General features: G+C 34.6%; 3 protein-coding genes across 4 annotated transcripts; 1 reads left to right on the top strand and 2 right to left on the bottom strand.

Moving 5' to 3' along the window:
- Positions 1-71: 71 nt before the first annotated feature.
- Positions 72-2,082, bottom strand: LOC112084066 (probable pectate lyase 3). Its single transcript, XM_024152536.1, has 3 exons — positions 1,788-2,082; positions 1,014-1,701; positions 72-896 (listed from the first exon to the last, which is right to left on the bottom strand). Exons 1-3 carry the CDS (start codon positions 1,994-1,996, stop codon positions 414-416), a joined length of 1,380 nt encoding a protein of 459 aa, XP_024008304.1. The 5' UTR covers positions 1,997-2,082; the 3' UTR covers positions 72-413.
- A 3,325-nt stretch (positions 2,083-5,407) lies between these two features.
- LOC18993424 (aldehyde oxidase GLOX) lies at positions 5,408-7,280 on the top strand. The gene has a single exon (XM_006416949.2). It carries the CDS (start codon positions 5,500-5,502, stop codon positions 7,192-7,194), a length of 1,695 nt encoding a protein of 564 aa, XP_006417012.1. The 5' UTR covers positions 5,408-5,499; the 3' UTR covers positions 7,195-7,280.
- A 3,355-nt stretch (positions 7,281-10,635) lies between these two features.
- On the bottom strand, positions 10,636-12,486 carry LOC18993423 (zinc-finger homeodomain protein 4). 2 transcript variants are annotated; one of them, XM_024152929.1, is made up of 2 exons: positions 12,315-12,486; positions 10,636-11,962 (listed from the first exon to the last, which is right to left on the bottom strand). In XM_024152929.1, exon 2 carries the CDS (start codon positions 11,716-11,718, stop codon positions 10,762-10,764), a length of 957 nt encoding a protein of 318 aa, XP_024008697.1. In that variant the 5' UTR covers positions 11,719-11,962; positions 12,315-12,486; the 3' UTR covers positions 10,636-10,761. The 2 variants fall into 2 exon arrangements, with proteins under 2 accessions (XP_024008697.1, XP_006417011.1); XM_006416948.2 differs by having other exon boundaries at positions 10,636-11,734.
- Between the last annotated feature and the right edge of the window lie 3,614 nt (positions 12,487-16,100).

Raw genomic sequence — 16,100 nt, 5'->3', positions numbered from 1 at the left:
TATGTGTGTCATTATAATCTGAAAATTGATATATGTGATACAGTTAGATCAATAATACAACTTACTGGGAATAGTGATCATGAACAATAAAGAAAGACCTGAAGACCTAATGCATGAGACAAAACAAGAGATTTAGGGGAGTCTATTCAATCAAAGTATAGGGAGGAGACTGTAAACAGATTTAATCCGCAGAAAAAAAGAGGAACTTGAATCCTAATAAGAATAATAATCCGAAATTGCGCATTATGTATTCTTTGATTACAAACATAATTAAGAACAGCCTCTTTTGCTTTTCCTCTCCTCTCCTCTTCTCTCTCTATTTTTCTTGAACAACAAGCAAAAACAGAGCAAAAGAACAGAGCAAAAGCTTTGTTATGTGTGTTTGTTGGAAGGGGGCAAAATGGTAATTTCAATCAGCATGCTTTACCCGGTTTGCAGCCAAGTGCTCCTGCGTCCATGGTGAGTTTACGGACCATCGTTCCTGGTTTAGGTCGAATCGCAAACTTGTTAGGTAACGGGTTTTTCGGTTTAGGGCTCCACGCATTTGGTTTGCCTGATTGAACAAAATAAGCTCCATTGAGGAAGTAATCTCCTTCTGATTGCCAATTCCAAGATTTCCATTCAGTGAATGGTGTGTACTCTCTCTTTGTAATCTGTTTGGCTTGTTCGTTAGGAGGAGCAATGAAACGATTGCCTTGGCTAATGATTGTAGGGTTCATGTTTCCACCAATTGCATACATTTCCCAATGCGTATAGTCATTGTTCACCACATGGAACGTTCCGAATCTGCAACGAGGCATTCTCTGTTCCAGTCTCTTACCAAAGTGGTTAAACGCAACCGTTATCTGCATTTTCTTATCGATCACGTGTTCGTCCCTCGCCCCAAACAACATCACCTGCTCTCTCATAAAATTCAAAACAAGGGCTTTAAAAAGCAGAGGACTTGATTGTTACAAACGAAACTTCACATGATGTTTAGGGTTTGAATGAACAAAAACAGAGTATATTTTTACCTCTTGGTGGTCGGTGAAATGACTATTGGAAATGGTTACAGCAGTAGAGCCATCAATTGCATCGATCATACCATCTGCACATCTCGTCATCGAGACATGGTCGATCCAAACATTGGTTGCTCCAAACAAACTGATTCCATCACCATCGCTTTTTGTCCTGAGCCCTATATGGTGCTCAGAGTCTCTGATCAACCCACCGTTCCCAGGAACAATGTGCTTGATATATATATTGTGTATGATCACGTTATTCACAAACTGCAACGTTAGTCCAGCACCTTCCATGATGTAAACCCTAGCTCCTCGTCCATCGATCGTTTTGTCGCTCGTTATCATCAGTTCTTGTTGCAGTTTAATGATCATGCTTTTGGCGAATATGATCCAAAGCGGTCCATCTCTGGTCACCGCGTGCCTTAACGTTCCTGGTTTAGGGTTGGCAAGATCGTTGTCTGAAGCATCGTTGACTACGTAGAACGGTCCGTTTTTTCCTCCGGTGGTTCTCCGGCCGAATCCGAGCACACAATCCGCTAGTGTCTTCCGGTTTTTCTCCCAATCACGGTCGCATCGCCAACATTTGTCTATCGGGTTATAAGCTACGCATTTTCCACTGCTTTTTTGCGTTTTCCTACCACTTTTCACCTGCGAAAGCTCTCTCCTTGTGCTGTTCATTGCTTCCGTGGCGTCCACTGCTCTGTTAAGAAGAATTGGATTTGTTTTATTAGGTTGCTTGTTTAAGAAGTTATGTTAATATTTGACCTAACAAAGACAAAAACTCACAGAGCGACATGGTGATTTAAGTGATTGGTGACGTTTAGCGGATTAGGATCGTAAGAGTCCATGGTTTGTTTCAATGCATCGCTTTGACGCTGCGTCCAGTAGTTGTCGAAGACAGCAACATTGGCTCGACCCTGTGGAGCGAATGTGGCTAATAACGACAAGGAGAAGACGAAAACGTAGCAGCCAGTATTCAAAAATGCTGCTGCCATTTGCAAATGCGGCGATCAAAGCCGCTGAAATTTATTTTTCCGGCAAAACCTTGAGCGGAGGTTGTTGTTCTCAGATCGGTAAAACCTTGAATCACTTAATTCTTTAATAAAAAGGAAATGGAGAGAGAGGGAGATAAAAAGGGTCAATGGAGGATTAAGAATTAACCGAGATTAGGCAGCCATTGGTTAGTCTCTTGGGTTATATCTCCTTAAACCCAATTTTAGGTTTCAGATGCCTTTGTTTGTCCTTCTATTGTGGGATATTTCAGTAAGCACCTTTAAAACTTTAGGTAAGCTATTTTTGGTTTTTACTAACTAGACATTACAAAGGTTTACATAATTTCTCAAAATAACTATTCAAGGTTCCAAACTAGTGAAAATAATAATCGAAAGATCACAATATGTTTTTTTGTGTGGGGTGTTCAATATGTGTTCAATATGTGTTCAGTCATATGTTTTTTTTTCACAGAACAAAAAAAGAAGTAAAATTGCAGTCAGTGTTTTTTTTTTCCATAATTTGATAGTTTTAAAGAAGATATTTAATTTTAGATTGCTTGTATACAGAAAAAATATATGAGTCAGTGCATTCGTGAAGTCTCAAGTATTATCATTTGCATTTGTTTCACTGAACCACATCTCAATTTACTGTGATATATTTTACTTTCAGCTATTGGAAGTTCCTGATGATCAATCTGCGTCTGAGTTTGAAGGGAAGTCTAGTTGTATTTCATTATTCTTTTTGTGTTTCTTGTGGTGCTTTAGTGAAGTCTCAAGTTATTATCATTTGCCTTGGAGTGTTTTTTTTTAATGTTCAATATGTGTTCAGTTATATGTTTTCTTTAACAGAAAAAAAAGAAGAAAAATTGCAGTCAGTGTTTTTCTTCCAGAATTTGATAGTTTTAAAGAAGATTTAATTTTAGCTTGCTTGTATACAAAACAAAATATAAATAACTTGAATTTGTATTCAGTTGATCAAATCGAATCAGAGCTCAGAATAAATTGGTTTATATGGATTTCACACTCTTACTAAAAGTAAAATTCTCTATGTCAGTAGTTCATGTTAAAAAAGATAATCATGTGATTTGATGGGATTATCATCAGTGGTAAATTATATGCTCAAGCCTTTGAAGATTCAACTCTGCCTCATCATCAACATAAATTTTTATCATTTTTTCCTCGAATGAAGCAAATAAGATGGAAGAAAATCTGTTAGGTATTTCTAATCATTAGTTAATTCTATACATTCTTTATATGGACAAAAATAAACCATTTTTCTTCAAATTTGGATAAGGATAAAAATATTTAACGATTGTTGTAAATCTCACATTTAAATAGAATTGATGACATGTCCTTTAAATTTTATTATATTTTGTTCTACTTTTGTACATTTTGAGGAAGATTGATTATAACACTTTTTAATCACTTTTCCAATTAATTAATCATACTAGTAATCATTGAGATATTGATTAACTTTTGATCAACATCCCACAAAATTTAATAATCAGAACTCAAATTACACAAATATTGATGATTGTTTAAAGAAAAAACCAATGGGCTCTATTTGATGTAGACAACTTTCTTTCAGCTGTGCTATACTTCCAATCAAGACTGAGCGAAAGTGAAAAAAAAAAGTGATCATCATTGTGCGAGTTACCAAATTCGACAATGGTTGATTTTATTACTAAGGAAGCATCTTGTAAACCGGTACTAATTTATCATTGTTGTTTAAACCAAAAAGTTAATTCATGTAAAATTAACAAATTACTCATTCATTGATCTTAGTGTGTTGATAACTAAACACATGCTATGGGTTTGTGCTCATGGATGAGAATTCACAAAGACCTTTTCACAGATTATGATAAAAAGTGTCTATGGAAAGCACTATACAAGGTATGTGTTTGTGTGATTTTCTTTTTATTTATATTTTTGAGTTATGATCATCTAATATATTTTGACATCTTCATACTCCATTTAAAATTAAATTTTGTATGACCTAACCACACAAACTTTTGAAATTATGAATTCATATGACCATCAACATTTCAACTTTTCTTTGATACCATGTCAGAATTGCATACGGAAAACTTTCTGTTCCTTTCATTATTCACAAGTTACATATATATATAGTATTGGACGAGATAGAATACTTTTATATTGTATTTAATGGATTTGCTAATATCTCATCGTGTTCATCGTGTTCATAGCACGAAATTTTCATTGTGTACATAAAACAAAAAATCTAAAACCTCTTTATCGAATCAACCTGACCTAAGTTACTAATTACAAATCCTCACATCGACAAACTCAGAGATATATATTATATATAACCCAAAACAAGTAGCTCTACATTCTAAATAAAAAAAATATCAATAACCAGGCCTACTTTTTATCGACTAATTCGGCCTGTTTATTCTAGAACTATGCATGTTTTTTGGTGGTAAAAAACTATGATATTTAAGGTTTAAAATACAGTAATACACTATTAAAGCTTATATAATAAGATTTCTCTAAGCAAATCCAGGTCAATGGTCACTAAATCTAATTTCAAGAAAAGTCATGTTCATTCAAAAAGCCCCACACATAAGGAGATGAAGAAGGGAATCGAAGAGAAGACGATGACCTTACCTTTCTACAAACTATTTTCTTTCTCAGATTCTTACCGATGTGTTGTTGACGATCGTTGGTTCGATCAGTGCTATTAGAAACGGTCTTGGTATTCCATTAATGACATTATTTTTTCGGTGATCACATTGATTTGGTTTGTCAAAACCTGAATATTAGAGGCATTGTTGAGATAGTCTCCAAGCTTAGATTATAACTAAAAAATGAACAATCTTTTTTTTTTTTTTGTTAACTAAAAAAGAAACAATCTTTCAAGTTTATTTTTTTATTTGTTATGTTTACTATATTGTGTTTGCAGGTTTTTCTTCGTTTAGGTTTGTTTGAAATTTGTCTACCTTGGACTTGGGATATAGCAGCCTTTCTTTCTTCGCAAGTAATACTATAGCATTGTTTTTCGTGGTTTTACATTTTCGATGTAAATTTTGACATAACTGTATTATGGCGGGACTCTCTGTTCCCCCCAACAGAAAACAGAACAAAAAAATGCAAAGTGGATCTCCGAAATAGTTTTTTTTTCTTTGGTGATAAATTCTTTCTTTTTAAGAGCTCAGGCATACGGATCCGAAATAGTTCACACAGCAAGTTGATGAAATGCCAGATTCTTACCTCTGTGAAGATGGTCCGTGATCAATAATACAGATCCAAATTCACCAACTTATTTGCACATCTCATAAGCAATAAATCATTCTTGACCCTTATGATATAAATCATTATGTACGTAGCACAGTGAGTCTGTGATTATACATTTCACCAGCTAAAAGAAAACACCATAAATGTTTCTTCTCCTACCTATTTGCAAGAAAGACAATAATTACCCAAAGAAGCTTCAACTGTCCCGGAGAAAGAAGACTCAGAGCTGAAAAAAAAAGAAGAAAACGAATATGAAAGAAGAAAGATTCAAGAAGAACCTATACGCACTCGTTTTATCTTTCTTCTCCTTCTTCCTCTGTTCCACTTCGGATTTGCTCCTCCCACGTTCACCGTTAGCGATTCTCGCCGGCGGGAGGTGGGATCTCCTGCAGCCGAGTGTAGGCATATCGGCGATGCACATGCAACTCCTCCACAACAACAAAGTCGTCATCTTTGACCGTACGGACTATGGCCCTTCGAATCTCCCTCTCCCTCCTCAAATGTGCCGAAACGCCACCGTTTTCGACTGCTCTGCTCATTCCCTCCTATACGACGTCGCTTCGAACACCTTTCGCGCGCTCACTCTCCGTTACGACACGTGGTGCTCCTCCGGCTCCTTAAACGCCTCAGGCTCTTTGATCCAGACCGGCGGTTACGGCGTCGGCGAACGAGCTGTACGTGTATTCACACCTTGCGACGGCGTCGGTGGAAGCGTGTCTTGTGACTGGGTTGAGAACAGAGCGTATCTTTCCTCTCGCCGGTGGTATTCCACCAATCAGATTCTTCCCGACGGCCGGATTATCATCGTCGGCGGAAGAAGAGCCTTCTCCTACGAATTTTACCCCAAGAATCCAGGAAAATCCGTTTTCTATCTCAGGTTCTTGGCGGAAACGAGAGACCCGAAGGAGGAAAACAATCTTTATCCGTTTCTTCATCTTCTCCCCGACGGGAATCTCTTCATCTTCGCCAATCGAAGATCGATTTTGTTCGATTTCGTCAATCACCGAATCGTCAAAGAGTTTCCGGTGATTCCCGGCGGCGATAAACGGAATTACCCCAGCACTGGCTCCTCCGTGCTCCTCCCTCTCTTTCTCACCGGAGAAAATAACCGATCGAAGATAGCGGCGGAAGTTATGGTCTGCGGCGGTGCTCCGCCGGGAGCTTTCTTAAAAGCGGCGAGGACGATCCCTAAAATCTTCGTCGGGTCGTCTCGCACGTGCGGGAGATTGAAAGTGACCGACCGGAATCCGCAATGGGTCATGGAGCAGATGCCGTCGCCACGTGTAATGCCTGATATGCTGCTATTACCAAACGGTAACGTTTTGATCATCAACGGTGCGGCTAATGGAACCGCTGGTTGGGAAGACGCCACAAACGCTGTTCTCAACCCGATTCTATACTTACCCGACGAGCCTGACCCGACCCGGAGATTCGAAATCCTCGCCCCAACTCGAATCCCTAGAATGTACCACTCGGCGTCTCTTCTTCTTCCCGACGGGAGAGTCTTAGTCGGAGGAAGCAATCCTCACCGGAATTACAATTTCACGGCGAGACCGTACCCGACGGAGCTCAGTCTCGAGGCCTATCTCCCGCGTTACCTCGATCCGCAGAACGCGGGCGTGAGGCCGACGATTCTCACGGTGGAGCTGGCCGGAAACATGCTTTATGGGAAGGCGTTTTCCGTTACGTTCGTGATTCCGGCGTTCGGTATGTTCAACGGAGAAGTCTCGGTGCGGCTCGTGGCTCCGTCGTTCAGCACGCACTCGACGGCGATGAACCAGAGATTGCTGGTCCTGCGCGTGAGGCGCGTGGCTCAGTTATCTGTTTTCGCGTACAAAGCTGATGTGGATGGGCCCACTAACTCCTACGTGGCACCACCTGGGTATTATATGATGTTCGTGGTCCACCGTGGAATTCCGAGTGTGGGTATTTGGGTTAGACTTTGAAACTTAATAGTTTTTGGATATTTTTTTGAAGAATGTTGTAAAACATTTTGTTTTGGTGAAAGTAAGAGAATAATGGAAACTAAGAGATTTTGTTAGGAGTAAAACAGAAATAGATATTAGTAGAAGATTATGATATTCATAAATTAAAAAGAGTAAAGGAAAGAGAAGTGGTTGAAATTAGAATCGGACTTACAGTTTTTCCTTTTGCTTATCATCTGAAAATACTGATATTTCATCAATGGTGAGATCGCAATTTAAAACAACACAAAAGTCGAAGAAACATTGTTTCAGCATGCATGGAATGGATATATATCTCATTCGTAGTGGAGCAGATTCTCGAGAAAATTAAAGTCATTGTATCGACGCAATGGAAACCACAATTGAATCCCGACACTTTCAAGAAAGACAATCGATGTTATTGTCAGAGTTCAAGAGGTCCTAATATCCTCCACCTAGGCATCGACAACTCTTTCTCCGACATATATTCTAGCAAAGCTAAAAGCCTTTTTAGTGATGTCCAATATTGACTAAATGTAATAAGTTATTGTTTTCTATATATTAATGGATATACGAAAAAGGAAACCAATGGTGGTACATGATCCCGAAACCAAATCGTATGATCTAGTTTTCACGGCTACATACATCATACATCTATTGGAGCTCTTGTTTGCTATTTCGAAAGTTTAGTCTCTATTTTATAGATTAATTTGTTTTCTTTAATATCAATGAACATTGTAATTTCTTGTTACTATTTAACTTTGCTGATCAACCAATTAGAATGCATTGTAAATTATAGATGTTTTGCTACGAAATTAATTTATTTTTATTGGAGGAACGTCTTCTGTTTTCAACTGAATTTTACACCATTTTCGGCCAAGAATACTTCTCCAAATTCCCATGGCTCATCTGGTTCAAGTCTATGTTTTAAAAGTCTTGTTGCTTTTTAAGTGATTTTAATTCATTAATGACGCAGAAGATTATTCGATACAAACTCTTACTTAAGGTAGATAAATTTAGAATATATTTTTGTAACATATGAGTGAAAGTCTCCACGGTCCATAATATTTTGAGTCAAAGAGATTTGTTTTTTTTTTAATTAGTCGAAATTGGAAACCTGTGACAATCGGATTTCAAACACTTGTTAGACAATAAGCTAAGCATAACAGTTATAGATCTCAGTTACTAATCCGGGCTCGATCGTTCAGTCTTTATTGAATCTGTAGGGTTGTTTTGAACAGGTAATGTGATTACAATCACAAAGTTTTCAGTAGGAAGAAGAGGGGACATTATTTTCAACTACATTAATGGAGTTTCCTTCACATAACATGATAAATAGGCTCAGAATATCATATTTTCTTATTTATTTACTCCAATAATAAATGTAACAGTGACGACTCTCCATCCTACACATTTCAGTCCTTTCTTTTAGCACGATTAGATATAAAAATAATTACTTGACGTAAAAAAAAAAATTGAATGCAGATTGCAAAATATTTATTGTTTTATCAAAAACAAAGTGAGAGTTATTGTTGTTTTTAGTACTTATATGTATCACGATCCTTGTCTATCATATATCGATAGGATAATACTCCTGTTTCTTGTTTGGGGATTTCTACCTCTCTGAAAGTTAAAATTAGCATACACAGTTATTTCACCCTAAACGTAAAAAGTATTCCCACTTATTTACATCGATGTGGATTTCACTATGATTCAAACAAAATAAAAATTATAAAAGTCACTGTTCATTTCTCCCTTTTCTTTCTGCAGCAAACGAAATATTGACCACAATTAAAAAATAAAGAAAATGTTAAAACAAGCGATTGTATGCCTTCAAAATTGCATCCTATAAGTCGTGAGAGAAAAACGAAGCTAATACATAAAATATGGTTCGATGTGTGAGTGTAATGGTGGACAAAATAAACTGAACAAAAAAAAGTAATAACGATAAAAGCAGTCAATTAAAACGCAGCATTAGGCAACATGGAATATTTGCTCATAATATTTCATGCATCTAAATCAAATAAGGGAGAATCAATTAGATCAGTTTTTAAACTCCAATTACGAATAAGTAGTTGACTTGATCTCGCAATGTCAACTATCTATGTCACTAATTCAATTTCATTTTGGATAGGTGATTTATGCCTTGAAGGCTGTATTATGAACAACTTACCCCCAAAAATTTATTATGGACCAAAATTTTCACAATAAAAAAAAAGTGTCAACAAAAAAAATTCTGAACTGAAAATAACAATATATATATATATATCGAATTGGCATTCTTACGATTATATATCGACTAAAAGAGGAAAAATGAATGAGCTTGGTGAATGCATTAAACAAATAACACATGCGAGGCATGTAAGTTATTCTATACAGAAAGAAAATATAGAAAAACTTATTCTAGAAACCAACGGAAATTGATATATGTGACGTGTAACAAAGAACAGAACATCTTAACGACAAATATTTATTTATGCAATAGCTCATTACATTAATTAATTGTTAATTTATAATATACCTAAAAAGTGGAAATACCTAATTATTGAACATACGTAATATAGAAGAGGGTTAATAAATGTGATCACTTTGTGACACCAACTGCATATTTACTCACCTTATACGTCATTCACAAGAGGACGTGACTTACAACTCGCGAGTACACTCTTCAGCTCTCTATTAGTAGAAACTTTTTTTTTGTAGTAGAAACTGTTTATTTGATTCTTTCTTTAAATTTTGTTATATGATTGTTATTGTATCAGTCCAAGAGCAAAATAAAAAGCATATCTTGGCCACACTTCATTTAGTCAACGTGAAACTCGTCTTTTATTTCTAATTATAATAATATATAGATTTGGTTTGTAAATACAAAAAGAAAAAAAGAAGAAGAAGAAGAATATTTGAAAATGCCAAAAGCCTCTAGCTACTCCGGCCGGAAGTTAATAAAAGTTTCATCTGTTTTTTTTAGAAAGTACTGTAAATAAAACTTTCATCTGTACTTATAGACTTCTAGTCTACTTCGGATTAACCAAGTTATAGTTCTAACTAGTAACACCATTTTCAATCTAAGACATGAAGAAAACTACTTAATTGATTACAATTTAAATTGATTACAATTTACAACCACAAAACAGTTGTAGTTCGCTATTCTAGATATTTACACCGATTTCAGAAGTCATGCAGTTAGTGAAATACGTATATAACTTATCTTGCATGCAGGCTTTGTGAAAACAATGATCACGAATTGCAAAAAGTCTAATGATTCAAAATGATATAACCAAACTAGCTTTCCTCAAATACCCAAAAGAAGAAGAAAATATAAAATACGACTGGTATTACATTTATGACAACAAGTTTAATATATATAACTTCCAAAAGGGAAAATAAAAAGACACTACATGGACCAGAAAAGAAGAGATATATTATAATCATTAATATGGCATTAATCAGATAGCAAAACGAGTTTATATATAAACACACCAACTAGAAAATAATATTGAAACCCTAGTAACTAACATAACGATGACTAATCATAATCAAATCATAAACAACAGCATAATTAATATTAAATCATGGTACGATCTTAGTGAGGTCGTTATTACCGGACAGATCAACATGATTGTTAAGATTGTTGATCTTGTCGTTCTCGTTGTCTTCAAGGTTAATGTTGTTATTGTTGTTCTTCTTGGAGAAATGGAGTTTGTTGTTGTGCATCCAAACCTTAAGGACTCTCCTCTTCACTCCAATTTCTTCACAAAACCTTTGAACAACACAATCTTCCTGCCTTTGTATCTTCCACCCAACTTTCTCAGCAAAACTCAGCATCTTCTCTTTCTGTTCCGGCGTGAACTTCGTCCTAAACCTCTTCTTCTGGTTGTACGGCGGGTGCGGTAGCGGTCTAGACGCGGTGGTTACCCCGTCTTCCTCCATAAAGTCATCGGACTCCGAGTTATGCATATACCGGTAGTTAGAAACTCCTATTGGCATGATCATTTGGTGAGGCATGGCTGATCTGATATTATGGTGGTTGAGCATGAGTTTTCGCGGTGGAGGCGTTTGGTGGTAAGAGGAAATGGCGGTGGCGGTTGTTTCGCCTTCAACTTCTTTTCTATGGAAGTTTCTGTGGCAATTGCAAGCTGAGCACGTGAGAGCTTCAATGGAGCCATCTTCACCACTTGGCATAAACTCTCCACAACCATCAGTGGCATTGCCTCCCATAGCTGCTGCATGGTTCTTGAGACACTCCTTGTACTTTGTCGTAGGCTTCTTGATGATGGCGTTGTAACCCACATGATGAGGATCTTGATGATGATGTTGATGATCATGATTGTTGCCATGACCATTAACCTGTAACGGCATTTGCGGTGGTTGAGTAGTAGTGTTGTGAGTTGGAGGAGCAGAATTAGCAACATGATGATCATGATGATGATGGATCATGTGACCATGACCACCACCACCACCACCAACAAATGTAGTGTTTAATGGGATGGGCATATCATGATCTTGATCTTGACTTGTAATTTCCATCTTTTTATTGGGTCTTCTGCAAAAAGTTTTCTTTTAGTTGCAAATTGTTTCTTGGTTTGGAGACAAAGAGACTAGCTAAGGAGAAAACAAAACAATTGGAGAAGAATAATTAACAGAAAAATGATTATAAACTATTGAAGGTGGATACTTTCTTGATTTAAATCTTAAATGAGTATTCTTGGAATTCTTGGAAAATGTCCACTTTTTCAGAAACAACTCTCGGAAACCATTTTAAATGAGTTTACTGAAAAAGAAGAACCCAAAGTTTAGAAAATCACAAATTAGAGGACAAAACGGAAGAATACAGAAAAATACAATTAATGGAGAAAAAAAAACTCTTATTGCAAGCCTGCTCGATAAAAAGCTGACAAACGCACTTCAAAAGAAGTCTTCGACTTCAATGTAAGTGAGGTTTACGGTGATGAGTTAAAAAGAAAATAAGAAATGGATCATAAAAACAACTGTTCTTTGATTATCAATCTCTTTTTCTCCCCAAATCTTGATGATAAATTAAATAGAGAGGGAGAGAGAAGTTAAGACTGGCTATGAAAGTAAACTGACTTAAGTTGTTGATGATTGAACTGAGGAACACATACCCGCGCACAACTAAGAGCAGTAGACTTTGATCTTAATAGGCTTCCAAAAAGTTCAGAACTTTGTTGAAGATAGTCAGCATCAGCCAAATAGAAACCCTTAAGAGAGATAAAACAGATTAGATACTTAGGGGTTTTGTAATGAAAAAACCTTTGAAGGAAGAGAGGAGACAAAGATTTGCATTTGGGTTTTGGATGTGAAGGCAATGTCTTAAACTAAGAGGGCTTTAGGGTATTAGTAGTGAAAGCCTAAAGACTAATAAAGCAAGAGAGAGAAAACCAAACTAGATATTTTCAACCTTTCACTCTCTCTCCCTCTCCTCCCCTCGGCCCCTCCCATTTTTTTCTACGGACAATTAGAAAACAACAGCATTTAATTATGTCAGCAGTTTTGTTAGTATTATATTAATTATACGAATAAATTCTAATCTAACTGTTTCAAATACATATGGTTTCTTTAAAAATGTGTTTAACAGAAGATATATAACCTAACTATAATTCTAGCTTTTTGTACTCCAAAATAAATTTTATCCAGAGTAGGGGAGAAACGAAGAAAATTAAAGGTCATGGGTGATTGCTTTGCTTGCACTATCAGACATCAAATTTACACAATTTTTAGAGAGATAAAATGTGTCAGAGAGTGGTGGGGAGAGTACTGAAGCAGTGAGACAAGCATAAAAGTAATATTAAATCAAGTAGGTTAACTTTCATGAATAAACGAATGTCGTTTGCAAGGAAAAAATTTGCTTTACGTTAGTAACCAACAAATAAAATAAGATGTGATTGTTTATATATTAGGAAGAGAATTTTTTTTTAAAAAAACTTTTTTTTGGCTAACTATTTGCAGCTGACTTTTGATAAATCTTAGTATCCAAACCTTCGTAAATACTCGTTTGGTCAGTAATACTCAATTTACTTTAATTAGAAATTTGGGGATGACTATATAATTATTTAAATTACACGTTTATTTACCCAAAATCACATAGATAATTCTTTTTGTTTAATTCATCGTTGAACATTAACTAAATTAGACTCTCTCTTGTTTTTTTTTTTTTTGCCAAGACTTTCGACTCTCGAGGTTGTCATGGCCTGCATGTGAATTATATAACTAAACAGAAGTTACTATTAATTATGGCCCTACAATATTTCGCGAATATAGAACCTGGAATTAATACTCGATATGTTTTAAAAAGACGAAATTTGAATATTTTATAAATTTATGGATTTAACTTATCTTAGAAGTATATTAACTTGAAATTACCTTTTTAATCAATGATATAGCAATGGTTTGGATGGTATATTACAGTTTTCTTAAGACATATACATAAGTGATTTTCATAGCCGATATATATCTGCTGCGTCACACATTCACACGTAGTTCGAGAATATGATGAACTATTCAAATCCACATACACCCTAGTAAACTATTCAATTCACATCACAAACGAGATATTAGTGTTTCTCCTAATTTGTAAATATATTTCTGTATCTTTTATCTATTCTAGAATTTACAGTCATATATAGGCTTTAAATGATGCATAAATCATATAATACAGATCATTTTAAGCAAACTAAAAAATATTAATAAATAAAATAAATAAAATCTGCATGTAGAATTGGGTGAACAGCTACTATTTTACAGCAGTTTTGGAAAAAATTACTTTTCTTTTATTTTTAGAAGATTAAAGATCTGCATGCAGATCTATTAGTTTTATATTAATATCTTTCGTTCTGCATAAAATTTGTAAATGGTAAAAAGAGCAGATTATTTTATATATAGATTAACTGCATTTTTCTGCATTTATTTTGTTATCCATTCAAAGTCTATTATATCCAACCACTGAACCAAATAAAAGCTCACCATACTTGAGATGAAATTGCAGTAGTCATGTAAAAAAGAAATAGCACTGATTATAATTATATACCCTCATAGTTTTAGTATTGTAAATTAGGAGGCATGGGCAAAAGATCGAAATGTTCGTTTGACTAAAAACAGAAAGTCGTGGTAAAGTGGAAAATCTTGCTTAACATTTCAGACTTACTGCTCCTAGCAGTAGTAATCATGCAATAGCCACTCTAATTTAAAATTGCATTCGTTTATTGAACCAATATTTTGAACATATAATATAATAATGCTATGAATCACTTTGTTCTTTTTTTTTTGGGTCGAAATCACTTTGTTCTTTATGTATCCTTATGGTCTTTATTCTTTACATCAGATCCCATATTTGATATTCTTCTTTTTCTGGTTTTTATTTTTGTTGTCTCTTCCTCTGGTAAATTCTTTAATCCCTCTTTGTCGCCGTATATTTTCCAGTTTTTTTTTTTGTAAATAATGAATGACTAATTTTTAAACTCCATGTTTTCACATTGTCTTTTGACTTGAGAATCACTCGGTCCGGCATATTTATAGGGTGAACCAAAATTTGGAATAATTTTACGTTTATAAATACATAAAATTTGTTTTGTTATGTTTAGTCTTTTTCCCCTAGTTTTATGTATTCATTCAAGTAACAAAATAAAAAGGGTCCACACGAATAAATGACGTTAGGTCGATGGTCCAAAATTGTTCACAATTTTCAAGATGTTCGTATTTACTCGTTCCCTTTTACTATTATGACACTTTAATTTTTGTATATATCTCTAAGTTTTTTTTTTTTTTTGAAAATACTCTCTCTGTTTCTTAATAAGGCCCTTCTAATATATATGGTGTTTTGAGTGAAAGTATATAAGTTAAGAAAATTTATTAGGTTTTACAATAAATTTATTTAATAATTAGTCTAAGACAATCTAACCAATCAAGAAAAAAAACTGCAGAACATAAGTGGCCATAAACTATTTAATATATTTAAATTTTGCATTGATATTTGAAAGCACTTTATATTATATAATAAAAACTAAAAAACACCATATATCAAGAAATAGAGGGAGTATATATCTCTAAGTTTTATATTTATGGCCTGTTTATTTATTTATTTTCCTATTTATCAAAAAAAAAAAAAAACAAGATCTATTTCTAGGCAGTTATACGCCTTAAAAAGACGGGTGAAATCAAATTTTGTAAACTTTGTAAGACTCATATACTAGATATATAAGTTAATTACTCTATTAAGTACGATTCAAACCCTTTCGTTCTTTTTTTACTATATCTTTTCAGTGACAAGCGTGCAAAAGCAGTCGGTTTATTTCTTTTTCTGGATGGAACCATCAATTTTTGGTGAACCAAAGCTTGTATCCTTCAAAAATAATAATAACTTCTTTCAAGATGCCAACTTTCTTCTAACAATCTTTATCACGAAAATTCAAATAAATGTTACATGATCCTATATGTATGTTTAAGATTTCAATCATTTTATGTTAGCTAATCAAAATGAAGATTCAGGTCACAGTCACCTTGACAAATAATAATGTATTCATTTTTGGGTTGGTTAGAATCAAATTATGATAACAACATCATTTGCTACATTATTATTTTTTTTGACAAAGATCATTTGCTATATTTATATTAGGTAAAAGGGTAGTTACATCCCTTAGTTTTACGATTGTTAATTAAATTCCGTAATCTCATGCACTAGTTCATGATCATATATGCTACGGTTTGCACTTTGCATATAAATGAGGATACAAAGAAAAGTCCAATATATTTCAATTATTTGTAATACAATTGTTTTTTTTTTCTTATATGCCTTGATTACAGTTCATCAACATGGTTCTGCAAAAACGTGTTTTTGTAAGTTCCATCATTATATATATCGCAACAAGCATTTAACTTGAAAGCAACAAAAAAAA

This window comes from Eutrema salsugineum, unplaced genomic scaffold (genome assembly GCF_000478725.1).
Source record: "Eutrema salsugineum unplaced genomic scaffold, Eutsalg1_0 scaffold_5, whole genome shotgun sequence".
NCBI lineage: Eukaryota > Viridiplantae > Streptophyta > Magnoliopsida > Brassicales > Brassicaceae > Eutrema > Eutrema salsugineum.
The sequence above is the reverse complement of the archived record's forward strand: the minus strand, read 5'-3'. Positions and strand labels throughout refer to the sequence as shown.

Coding starts and splice junctions, on each gene's coding strand:
- LOC18993424 (XM_006416949.2), top strand. CDS start 5,500: ATGAAAGAAGAAAGATTCAAGAAGAACCTATACGCACTCGTTTTATCT.
- LOC18993423 (XM_024152929.1), bottom strand. CDS start 11,718: ATGGAAATTACAAGTCAAGATCAAGATCATGATATGCCCATCCCATTA.
- LOC112084066 (XM_024152536.1), bottom strand. CDS start 1,996: ATGGCAGCAGCATTTTTGAATACTGGCTGCTACGTTTTCGTCTTCTCC. Junction 1,702..1,787: donor TTAAATCACCATGTCGCTCT/GTGAGTTTTTGT, acceptor TCTTCTTAACAG/AGCAGTGGACGCCACGGAAG. Junction 897..1,013: donor ATTTCACCGACCACCAAGAG/GTAAAAATATAC, acceptor ATGAGAGAGCAG/GTGATGTTGTTTGGGGCGAG.